This window comes from Phaseolus vulgaris, chromosome 5 (assembly GCF_051622355.1).
Source record: "Phaseolus vulgaris cultivar YP4 chromosome 5, ASM5162235v1, whole genome shotgun sequence".
Lineage (NCBI taxonomy): Eukaryota > Viridiplantae > Streptophyta > Magnoliopsida > Fabales > Fabaceae > Phaseolus > Phaseolus vulgaris.
This window is the reverse complement of record NC_143502.1, coordinates 16,614,002-16,627,205: the sequence shown is the minus strand read 5'-3', so window position 1 is coordinate 16,627,205 and position 13,204 is coordinate 16,614,002. Positions and strand designations below refer to the sequence as shown.

Below are 13,204 nucleotides of genomic sequence, written 5' to 3'. Positions count from 1 at the left end.
TTTCAACGGAGTCACTCTCTATCATCTGAAGGAGAGCGTGGAAACCACCCGAAAAAGGAGGAGCCACCGCCTGCCTTTGACTCAACGACGACTATGTCAACCAGTGAGAACAGTTATATATATAACATTATTTCTATAAAGATAATTTATTTTTAACTATTTTAAAATAAAATAAATTATTGAATTATTAATTTTATGAACTAAGTAAATTATCTTTTATTAAAAGATGAATAATCTAAATATGTACACTTTTTTTTTGACAAAAAAATTACTATTATTATAATAATATTAAAATAAAAATACATTATTAAATTATAAAAATATTTTTATTCAAAGTAATTATAAAAATAAATATTTTTTTTAATTTTATTGTATGTAATTTTTTTATTGTGTAGAAGATTTTTTATTGGGAAAAATTATTTAAATTTAAAAAATTATTTATTTAAATGGTAAAATTGGGTTCTTCGATATTTTTTTTTTTCAAATTCTCAATTTTTTCAAATTCAAATTTCTCTCAATTTTTTAAAATTCAAATTTTCAGTTTAATATAAATAACTATTAAATTTGTTCTATCTTAATATTATAAAGGATAAAATTTTGAAAAATAAAATATGTACATAAAAGAGAATTCCCTTTATTTATATATATATATATATATATATATATATATATATATATATATATATAGATTATTCAAACTGAATCTTGTTAATAAAGATGCTTTGAATTTACTTGGATGAATACGATGCTTTGAATTTACTTGGATAAATTTCTTTTAAAAAACATTATTTTAGAAGAAAGTTATAAATTATTTATATTAAAAATGACACGTGATAATACATTGTAATAGAAACATTTGTATACACAAATCATATGAGTCTTTGAAATATTCTGATGTAATATAAAATTTTAAATTTTTTTAATTTTAAATAAGACTTTAAATTATAAAAGTGAAATTTCTCTCTCTTAATATTATATGTGTTAACAACCAAATATAAGATTGAATAGAACTAGTGCATTGTAATAAAAATTTAGAGCTTATGAGTGATACCAAGATTACCAGAAGTTGACCATATTTAAACAAAATAAATTACACACGAAGCATTTAATGCTCTGACTGAATTTAAATCGAAACAGTAAAGTTTTAGAAAATAAAATTAAAAAGAAAAAAAATTGAATGACAATGACTGTATTCGTAATGAATATTCAATGCGAAATTAATTATATTTAGAGATGAGATTATTAATCAGCTTAACGCATCATGAAAATCCAGTTTCACCTCCACAAGTAGAAGAAGAATCCCATTTAGCTTCCCTAATTCCCTTTCATGGCTCCATTATTTGGTGGTAACAACCAATTTCTCAATTTATTTTTTCTAAAAATAAATAAAAGAAAACAAAAAACAAAATAAATCTCTCTCTCTCTCCTCCGAGTGTGCTATACGCATAAACACATGCAGCCACACTTGTATAAATCCACAGAGAGAGCTTAATTCGAAGAACAACAACACAAAGATTCGTAAGAGAGGGAGAGAGAGAAAGAGAGACAGAAAGAAAAACCTCTCCTTAGTTCTTTCCGCATTACCACCTTTGTGTCTCATTTTCTCTCTCCTCGTATTGCTTTCGACACAGAGAGAAAGTGATTAAGAAATGAGTGAGCGTGTCGAACGTGGTTTCTTCTTTTTCTTCTTCTTCTTCCTGCTTCTTGCTTTGAAGGTGAGAGGTTCAGGTTATGAGGAGTGTGATTTTTTCAGGGGCACATGGGTGCTGGATGAATCGTACCCGCTCTATCAGCCGTCCACGTGTCCTTTCATCGAGCGCGAGTTCAGGTGCGAAGCGAATGGACGGCCTGATCTGATTTACACCCATTATCGATGGCACCCACTGGCCTGCAATTTACTCAGGTTGGCACCCTCTTATCATTACTCTCTCCTTTTTCTCTCATACACTTTTCAAAATAATAACTAAACCTAATTTATTTATTACCACTCTTTTCTTTTCGATGAAAATAGCTACAACTGCTTCTCCATTTCTGACACAGACGCAGACCCTTTTCTTCACGCTTTGTTTTATCTTTAAACCATCATTTTTAGATAATCTAGTTTAATTCCTTGTTATAGATTATCAATTGATATAATGGCTTCATGTGTTTTCCTTCTTTACTTTCATAAATTTTGTCTTCTTATGTTTTGGATTTCATACTTGATATATTTTGACTTTTTCAAATTTTATATTTAACAAAAGAAAATTGTTATTTTCACAACGAGAGACATTAGTTTAAATCTTTTAAAATCTCTCTATTTTTTTATGGACTTATATTTCAGTAAAAAAATTAATCTTATTATAACTGAAAAAATAATTATTTTATTAAAAATGTGAACCACACTTAATATAGTATTTTTCACCGTTGTAAACTAGTCTCCAGTTGTCAAGTAATATTTTTCAAAAATTATTTTTATTTTATTTTTAATAATTATAATAGTTATAATATGAGACAATTCATCTTATATCAAGACTCTAAAAAAAATACGTGTTAGATTAGTTAAATATAATTTTACGTTGAAATTTAAGATTTATGTATAGTGAAGCCTAAATTTTTTTGTCTGGAAACGGATTTATTTTTGTGAGCATTGACTAGTGATCAAAGTAAGTTGCTGCTACTACTACTACTAAAGATTCTTTAAAGATTAATAATTGTTTTCTCGTTCTTTATAAATGTAGTTTAAGGTTATTTTTAAAAATTAAAATATAATAAATTTTTAAATTTAATAAAATATTTGTTACTTTTTATGTTTTATTCTTTTTATTTCTGCATCGTATCATATATTTAAACTAATTAATAAATAAATTAAAGTATACCTAACAAAAAATTAATATTATTTAAAATTTTAGCAATGAGTGTTAAATAAAAACAAAAATTTTCACAAATATAACATTTAAAAATAAAGGGAAGAAGTATATATTAATTAGCACTTACTGACAAAGTTTTATATATTTATTACTATAAAACCAACAAATATTGAGTAACTATATTTCCTAAACGTATGCAAGTAATTACTCTCAATTAATGTATATATTAAATGTATGTGGTCCTAAAAGTTTATTAAATGTTTTCGAAATTAATGATTTTTAATAATTAATAATATTTTATTGACTTAATTAATTTTAAATATCTCAAAAATTAATGTATTTTTAATTAAATTTTTTGTAAAAAAATATAGTTATATTAAGTATTTAAAACATTTTTTTATTTTGACGTGCTTTTTTTTAATTCTTTTTGTCAACAAAGAAATATAAACATTATTTTTATTTATTAGTTTCTATTTTTCTGATTAATTCGTTTTTGTTCCTCTTCAAAAATGAAGTAAGAGAAAATTGAATTTTTAATAATTAATATAATAACTTTTTTCATAAAAATTCAATTAAAAGTACATATTAATGTTCTGCGTGAAATTTTTTCGATAATAATATATCATGTGACCTTTTTGGTAAGATCCCACCATCCAGCCTGTAAAATGCTACTAATGGGATTTTTTTTCTCGAAAAAACGAAAAAGACATCAGCGAGGAAACAGAGGTTCCGAATGTTTGTTTGGCTGGGGTTGGAAAACGCGGTTTTACGTGCATCCATAAAAGCACTTTTGAACTTGCTAAGCAAAAGTGCTTTGCAACATATCGTTTACAGACCAACAACCCAACATGTCACTAGATTTCCATTTTTCTTTTCCCCATTTTTGACGTAGAAACTAAAACATCTGCTCCCATAAAAACAGTGTCAGTTGATTCACTCAGGTTCTCTCGTCCCTGGTCGGAAACTCTGGCTTCCATTTGCCACCTTCCACATTTCATCTAATTCCCAACGTGTCCCCTTTCCTTTTTTACCAATTCCTTTCTTTTGGAGAAAATGAAGACAACTTGAACTGGAAAGTGAAGTCAGCGACAGATTGTAACAGTGGTTAAAATGTAGTTGTTTCGTTAACTTTTTTTTCTGAAAAGTGAAGCCAGTGTAATCAATTGTGTCGTTATTTTTTTATTTTTTATTTTTCTGAAAATTTGAAATTGTGATGTTTGATTGCAGATTTGATGGACGAGATTTTCTGGAGAAGATGAGAGGGAAGAGCATCATGTTCGTGGGAGATTCACTGAGCAGGAATCAATGGCAGTCCTTGACTTGCTTGCTTCATTCAGCAGTGCCCAATTCAAACTATACTTTGGATAGAGTTGGAGATGTTTCTATTTTCACATTTACGGTATGATTTCTAATCTTCAATATCATATTATATACATAATGGATTTTGATATTTTAAACCCATTCATAAAAAAAAGAAATTGAGAACCAATTATATTAATATTGTAACTATATATTTTTATTTGACTAATTTATATTTTTATTTAAAACCAATTTTTAAGCACTTATTATTATGTTAGGTTTTGATACAAAAGTTTACTTTCCATTTTATCCATATCAAAATTTTGGCTAAATTATGATTTGATTTTTTTATATTTTATCTGTATGTTTTTTTTATTTACTTTTAAAAAAAAATGCGATTTCAATTCAATCATCAATTTTTCATATTTTATTTTTAACATATTCAATTCATTAAATAATTTTTATTTATTTTATTTAAATATGTTAGATTTAAGATTCAATTGAGTGAAAATATAACCTAAAATATAAGAAAATAATATGAAATAAAAATAACGAATAAAAAATTAAAAAAGGGATTAAAATTATATTTTAAACTACGTGTTTTTAAGGTAACAACTAATCATATATAGTGTTGATATAAATTTAAAATAGTTATTCTAAAGTTAATAAACTTGTTATAAATATCGCTATCTTAAATAGTTCGGAAACTTGTTATAGATTTGGGGTAAACTATTTACTCCAAGACAAACTTATTGTACATAAATTCTTAAGTCAAGAAAATTATTAAATAAATTTATTGTACATAAATTCTAAGTGAAAAGAAAAAAGATAAATTCTAATTTTAGATAAAAAATAATTAATTATTATATTAATTAAATTAAATATTATTTTAGATATTAAAAAAATTATTGAATAATTTCTATTCTTAATAAAATTTATAAATTAATTTCTATATTTATAATTAAAATCTTGGTAACTATATAGATATTAATTTAAAAATTATAAATTTTATTAATAATAAAAACTATTTTAGATATTAATAATTTTTGTAATCTCTAAAATAATATTTAATTTAATCAGTAATTAATTATTTTTTATTTTTAAATTAATGGTTTAAAAAAATACTATAAAATATTTCATTTAATAACAGAAAAGAGATGGGATATGAAATTGTTTGTAGAGAAAGCACAAGGCATAAACAAGGTGGGTGGGGGCAAGGTGGAAATTTGCAATTAATAAGTCACACAAGTGGTCCCTTTAATTTGCTTGTCCATTTTCTTAAGTCACTTGAGCAAATGGCCTCAGCTTTTGTATTGCCTTCTGGTTTTGTCACATTGGTTAAGTCTTTACGTGTCCCTTCCAACTCATTTGGGTTGCTATTGTCCTCATATGATAAATAGATAGTTATCATGTATCGTATTACTCAAAGGCAGATTCACAATTTATATTTAAATTAAAACTATTTTGAATTAAAGGACACTATATATGTTAAAAAACAAGCATCATCATTCCAAAATAACTGGGTGCTTTAGTAAATAATAATTTCATCCTAATTAAAAAGACCCTTAAAGAACTTTAAAAGCAATAAAATCACAACAATTCAAGTGATCCTCATGCCAAAATTAGTTGTGCTTTTTATTGCATTATGTGATTTCATCATTATCTTATTAAGGGAATCTTCATGATGAATATATATATATATATATATATATATATATATATATATATATATATTTTTATTAAACAATTTGCAGGAGTACAGTGTTAAAGTGATGCTAGATAGGAACGTGTATCTAGTTGACGTTGTGAAAGAGAAAATAGGGAGGGTGTTGAAGCTTGATTCAATAGAAGGAAGCAAACTATGGCAAGGTATTGACATGCTTATCTTCAACACATGGCACTGGTGGTACCGAAGAGGACCCACTCAACCGTAAGTTAATTTCTTAATCAAATCACTTTTCTCGGGCATGAAATCAAGTTTAGAAATCACTTTTTTCAAGTTTATAAATTATCTGAATTTGTTGTAGTTTTTGTTATTAAATGGGTTTCTAATAAGTTAATTAATTTCTCAGATGGGATTATATCCAACTGGGAAATAAAATTTTGAAAGACATGGATCGGATGAATGCTTTTGAAGAAGCACTTAAGACGTGGGCTAAATGGGTTGACACCAACGTTGACCCCACTAAAGTGAAGGTCTTCTTTCAAGGAATTTCTCCATCTCACTACAAGTAAGCAAAATCATAAACCTTATCTATTTTATTTATCATTTGTTATTCAAAATAATTATTACAAAAATCAACATTTTCACCACACATAATTTATGAGTTGATGACAATATTTTATTGTATATATATATCCGAATCAAGTTAACTCCTAAGAAATCTATAATTGGGCCATGACAGTGTTCTTTATTTGAAAACATTGATTTTTCAGTGGCAGCCTATGGAATGAGCCAAGTGCAAAGAGCTGCATCCGGCAGAAGACTCCGGTGCCGGGATCAACCTACCCCGGCGGATTGCCGCCGGCCGTGGCGGTGTTAAAGGGTGTGCTGGGAACAATAAAAAAACCAGTGACACTGCTTGACATCACAACCCTATCACTACTAAGAAAAGATGGACACCCTTCCATTTATGGTCTTGGTGGAGCTGCAGGGATGGATTGCAGCCATTGGTGTCTTGCTGGTGTTCCAGACACTTGGAATGAAATACTTTATAACCTTATTTGATGGTTAATTTTTCATTCATCATTTAATTGGGGGGTTAGTCGATTCTTATACAAAAATAATTGTATACAGAAAAGAAAACTGGGTTGGCTATTAGACCACACCCTCATTAATTGAAATATGCCTAAGGTGAATAATATTAATAAATTACATCATTCGTGGTTTATATACTCTTTGCTTTTTCAAATCATAATATTACTAATAGTACTGTTAATTAAATAAAAATTAATTTTAAAGATAAAAGTAATTAGTTATTATATTAATGAAATTAAATATTCTTTTAAAAAATAAGAATTATTAGTATCTAAATTAATTTTAATAATTAATGAAATATTAATTTAAAAACTATTTATTAATAATATAAACTAATTTAAATACTAATAATTTAGACTATAAAATAATATATAATTTAATTAATATAAAAAATTTGATATTAAATATCAATTTAAAATTTATTTATCAATAATATAAATTAATTTAGATACTAATAATTTTTTAATTTTTAAAATAATATTTAATTTAATTAATATAACAATTAATTATTTTTTGTTTTAAAAAATAATTTTATTTAATAATTACTTTTAGTGTTATTTATCAACGAAAACAATTATTAACAATGATATAGTTGAATCTAATATCAATTGATTAACTTGAGGATTTATCTATCTAGGCACTATTTACTAATCTTTATATCTACAATTCTATGTATGCACTCTCTTTTTTCAACTTTACCTTATCCTTTGTTTCCCACTACTCACCAAGCTGATCTCAAACTTGATCAACAATTTGAGCCAAAACCAGTAGCGTCTTTAAGAAGGGAACTTCTCTTTCATAGCAGAGTTGTGGGAAAGTCGATTACAAAATATTAGAAAAAGAAAAAGTGAATTTAATGCGACTAAAATTTGATGGCATAATGATAATGCACTACGTGTCTAAGGAAAGAACGTGTGGTGGATAATTAGGTGATGATAGAACATAAAAATAACACTAAGAAGATTAAGATTAACGATAGATTAGGAATTCACATTTTTTATATAATCACATTACAATCTTAAATATTATTATTTTAATATTTTTTTATATTTAATTACAAATTTATTTTTTATTATATATTTATTTTTAAATCTACCACAACATTAATAGTTATATACAATGAGTTTTCTAGTATATTTTTCCTATAACAATCTCAATCACAGATGCATCAATAAAAATAAAAATAAAAAACTACGTGGAATACAGTGGAATTTCATGTTCATGCACTGTGTTACACTTTCAATCAATGAAGTCATATTAGCATGACTTTGAACTTAAACTAATTTTTATAAGTTGGTTTCCCGAATGACTTGTTGTCTCACAAGTCTTAGGATTTGAAGCAAAAAAACATTTGAATTTTTGAAGTATATTACAATAAAATTCTTAGGGAGTGGCGTCAAACACGTTAACAATTATTGTGGCTATATTTTGTACTAGTGATAAGCAGTTCCATTCAGATTGGGTTTGTTTAAATTTTCTAATGCATATAAATAAATAATTTGCAAAAATTGCATACACTAACAGAGGAAACGTTAATCTTTTTGAGATTTTACTTTCAATCAATCCAACTCTCTCTTAGTTTCTACATATGATTGATTAAATTTTATTAAAAATCATCTACTTTTTGTCAGTGCATATATTATAAAGTCATAGAAGAGAATAATTCAACCAATGTACTAGAGTAGAAAGGTTAGAAGACAACAAATATTTTCAATTTAAAACAATAGCTTTATAGTCGTGAACATGTAGTCTTAAATTCAACAGATAAGAAAACAACTATTTATCGTAATGCGATTTATAAATGCGGCTATGGCAAATAGTCGCATTCTTATATGTTTATGAATGACTTTTAAGAGAAATGAGTAATACATTTATGAATGCAACTATTTACCATAGTTGCATTTATAAATCGTATTTAAGAATACGGATATTTACCACAACCGCATTTATAAATCTATGCACTAGATTTAAGAATGCGACTATGGTAAATAGCCGTTGTTGTATATATTTTTTTTTAGTACAATCTGTTTATTGCTAATTCTCATCTAAATTGACCTGTTCAATTATAACCTAGTCAGACTAATATATAATTTCAGATAATCAAATTTTATATATTGGTAGAAATGTCTTACAAACACTAATAATATATATCTATTTATCTATCTAATTCCTACACTATTCATCAGTTATCCTAGAGTTATAAAAATTTAGGAAATATGTGGACCAAGAATGTCTCACATATGCTATGGCTTCCGAAGACATTGGTCACTCATCCGTGAAGAACTGCATTACAAAATAAGGTTCACATAAATTAGTTTTAAGATAAATATATGTTAAAGAATTATAAAAATAATTTACCATCATGTTACCTCATGTCAATCACTTTTAAGGCCTAGTCTTATAATGATAACCATCCATTGCATAATGTAATAGTCACACTCATACCTTCCTACTTGTTTATTACACTAAAATTCGATAAAAAGTAAAAGTTAATATTGATAAACAATGAAACGAGAAAGAAAAAAATTACAAACCTTTAGTTTTATCCAATTTAAATTTTGAAAATTTGAATTGGATCGACCTTTTAGGATGTTATATCTACACCATGAACTGATTAATACCAAAAACCACATTAGTAGATGCTTAATTAGTAACATACAGAGTTATAAGTTTATAGTGTACTTACCTATCAATGATATTCTTCAGATTTGTGGATGACTTCTTGTGTAGGGAACAGAACCACACAACAGTCTTTTCAACCAATGATAAGACAAGTAACTGCCAATGACCCCTATATCATCCATGAAAAGAGTTAGTAAATATTTAAAACATGAAATAGTAATAATTGACGACTTATAATTAAACTTACTCAATAATATAAGGGCATAAATGAATTTGTTTTCCCTCGTTTTCCAAGGTGTTAGTGATGTATGATTGGGTTTCAACTGCCTTTGTTCGAGTGGGATTAGTATATGCGGGATCTAAGAATCCATACACATTTTCCTTGCCCTCAGTGAGAGAGACTCCATTCAAACACCTACAAGTTATTAGTTAAAGCATAATCAATAATAATTTAACATAAAGTAAATTGAAATATAGGTAAAGATACTTACATCATAAAAAATTGAATTATATTTATATTGAACTCCTGATCGCAAGCTACAAATTCTAACAAATATGACATGTATACGTACAGTGGCAGGTCAGTATTTATTTCAAAAAATGTATCATCCCACAAAACTTCCAAAGGGTCTCAACCAATCTGTCTAGCAGCTACAACTAAGGGAGCTATAGGATCGTCAATTGGAACCTCATGCTTCTTTTTTGGACTTGGTTTCCAACGAGGTATCTACAAAATAAAGAACATTTGTATTAAATTAGATGTAATATATAAATATAAATTAATATAATGAAATGAAATTATTACCGGAGGTTCTAGCATAATTCGAATGAGGTGTCTAGGCCAGACTATGAATGTATGAAATGCATTGACCACAGTTGTTACCTCATTTGAAGGTAGTGGAACACGAGCATCAGGTACTCGTACTCTTTCAACTGTTACCTCACCATATCAGGGGAGAGAGGAACGTTATGTAAGGTTGTGGCCTCTTGATAGACTTTTCCAATGGCCATTACCTCAGGAAGCATGCTGCCTCTACAGTAGCTCACATTGGCTCGTTTGGCCAATGATATCCTCCCTTAATGTTGTAGGATCCGCACAACTCCCCTTTGTGCTCTTGGGAGCGGGACTAACAAGCACCTTAACCGACTCAACATAAACTTGTTGCGATAGAAACTCTTGTCACAACTCTAATTGCATTCGAGCAACCTTCTTTCTCACCTAATTCTTGACGTATCTTACTCGCCATTTCTGTTTTGGCCTCTTGGGGGGAGGAGGATGAGTGTCGTGGTGTAGCTCCAAAATATAGTTTAATTCCAACCCTTTTTCCAGTTGCACGAACATGACCACAGTGCGTAGGTCGTCCAATTGCTTCAACCAAGATATCCTGACGACCTTCAGGGACAAAATTACCTTGAGAGCTTTCCTCAACCAAGTATTCTTGCAAGAGACCAAAATCATACAAGTTTTTAATATAATTAATGCTTTAAAACAAATGCAAAAAGAGGATAAAAAAAACTTACAATTTTTTTCTGAGACTATCTTTGATTGCTCATAACTAAATGCACCAGACTTTTTAATTCGGGCCATCTTCCATTTTACATGGCGCAAAGGTGGTGATGGAGGAGAAGTGACCCCTGTATAAATCTTAGACCCAATCCCTTGTCTGGATTGCTCCTTTTCCACCATCAGTGATTGCTCAAGCTTTCGATACCCTAAACGAGACAGTACATGCGGGCAACATTCTTTAAAGCTATCTCTTGAGCTTTCTTCCGACGATCTTGTCATAAATGAAATAAATAAAGTGACTTAAATAATATTAATTTATTAATGTTATATAAATAAAAATAGTTAAGTAACTTCACTTACCTTCCAAGCTTCACATTCACGACTTTGAACAAAAAGACGTCATGTTTCTTCATTAATATGTTTGTACTTTAAACAAGGATTTTTGCCTTTAAGCTTGCCAAAAATATATTTCATCGTTAGTGTTGATTTAAACTGACAAAATTTAAGTCGGATATTGGATGTAATCTTTGATCGAAGCGGTTCCATATTAGGGATTTCAAAATTTGTCTACAAAATAATATCATCAAATTAAAGTTAATCAATGAATATTAAAAAACATTATATTATAACGATAATAATGTAAAGCTTACCCGAACATCCTCCTAGAGCATGTTTCGATCGACCTCTAACACATCATCCCATGAATTAATAAAAAATGGAGAGCCTCTCACGAGAAACAACTCCAAGATAGCTGTTAAACGTCTCAACATTAGGACCAGAAGCCACTCCAGTGTTGACGTCAACGTCAACATGTGTCTTCTCACAAGCAGCACGTCTCAATGAGAGACACGTCAATCTAGTAGGTCCTTTGTTGCCTCGTCCGGATCAGGGTCTGATTGGAGTTTGTTCGTCATCCATATCTCTGTTAAAAACTAGGTAACAAACATTAGTTAATCTGCATCAAAATAAAATCATATAAAACAAATACATAAATTTCTAAATGCGTATTATCAAAAATATTTCTAAATTTATTACCATAGCGGGTTGAATGTTCATATGTAAATTTCTTCATTGTGGTCTTTAGGTTGCATGTACATCATCAACTACATCATCATCTTCATTAATTATCATTGGTGTGAATGAACGGGGGTCACCATTTTCAATATCATCTATGGCCTTCCCTTGTTTTTCCCGTGTAAAACGACATACCAATGTTCTGGCGTAGGATCTTTGACGTAGGAAACCTGAGATGGTTTTTGAACCATTATAAATGGCTCATCTCGATGTCCTATCTTTCGAAAGTCTACTAGTGTGAATCCTGATTCATCAATTTTAACCCCACTTTTATTGTCAACCCATTTACACTTGAAAACTGGAATGGAAAACTTAGTATAATCAATCTCCCATATCTCTTCTGTAAACCCATAGTATGCCATTGATCAAAGTACATGATTTGTATCTTTCGAAGTGGAAAACTGCATTGAATTGGCTTCAAGAGTAACACCAAAATTTTGAACTGTACTCTTTTCATCCATAGACTTGGTGTAAAATATGCAATTGTTCACTTCGTACACTATATAAGAAATGACATCAAACTTCAATCCAGCAGCCAACCAGGTCAAGGTCTTCGATGTTGTTGAATCCTTTAACACCTCGTCTTTAAACCAAGGCATGAAAGTTCTATTATGTTCCATTAAGACCCATTTCTCTGCTTGTCTTAGGTTATTTGCCTTCACAATGGCTTTATAAGCATCTATGTAAGGTATAACTTCATATGTGTTATTCAATATATACAAATGTGCTTGCAAGACTTTTGATCGAGATTTGCTTACAATATGTACACCACGTAAACATTTACTCGTAGAATGTCTGTGGTGGCATGAATTAGCTAAAAGACCTATTGGATTTGCTTTTGACATGTACTATGAAAAAAATTCAATACTTTCTTCAGCTATGTACCTTTCAATCATTGAAGCTTCTGGACAATAATGATTTTTCACATAACCTTTCAAAATTTTCATATACCACTCAACATGATACATCTATCTTAAGTACACTAATCCACACAATCTAACCTCTCTTACCAGATGCACAACTAGATGAACCATGATGTCAAAAGAAGATGGAGGAAAAAACATCTCCAATTCACACAAGATAACAACAATTTCA

At 28.6% G+C, this 13,204-nt stretch overlaps 1 protein-coding gene across 2 annotated transcripts; it reads left to right on the top strand.

The window, feature by feature from the left end:
* Positions 1–1,198: 1,198 nt before the first annotated feature.
* LOC137835242 (protein trichome birefringence-like 41) lies at positions 1,199–7,039 on the top strand. 2 transcript variants are annotated; one of them, XM_068643646.2, is made up of 5 exons: positions 1,199–1,903; positions 4,077–4,248; positions 5,903–6,078; positions 6,221–6,379; positions 6,585–7,039. In XM_068643646.2, the coding sequence occupies exons 1-5, from the start codon at positions 1,650–1,652 to the stop codon at positions 6,874–6,876; spliced, it is 1,053 nt and encodes a 350-aa protein (XP_068499747.1). In that variant the 5' UTR covers positions 1,199–1,649; the 3' UTR covers positions 6,877–7,039. The 2 variants fall into 2 exon arrangements, with proteins under 2 accessions (XP_068499747.1, XP_068499749.1); XM_068643648.1 differs by lacking the exon at positions 1,199–1,903 and adding an exon at positions 3,361–3,961.
* Positions 7,040–13,204: the final 6,165 nt, after the last annotated feature.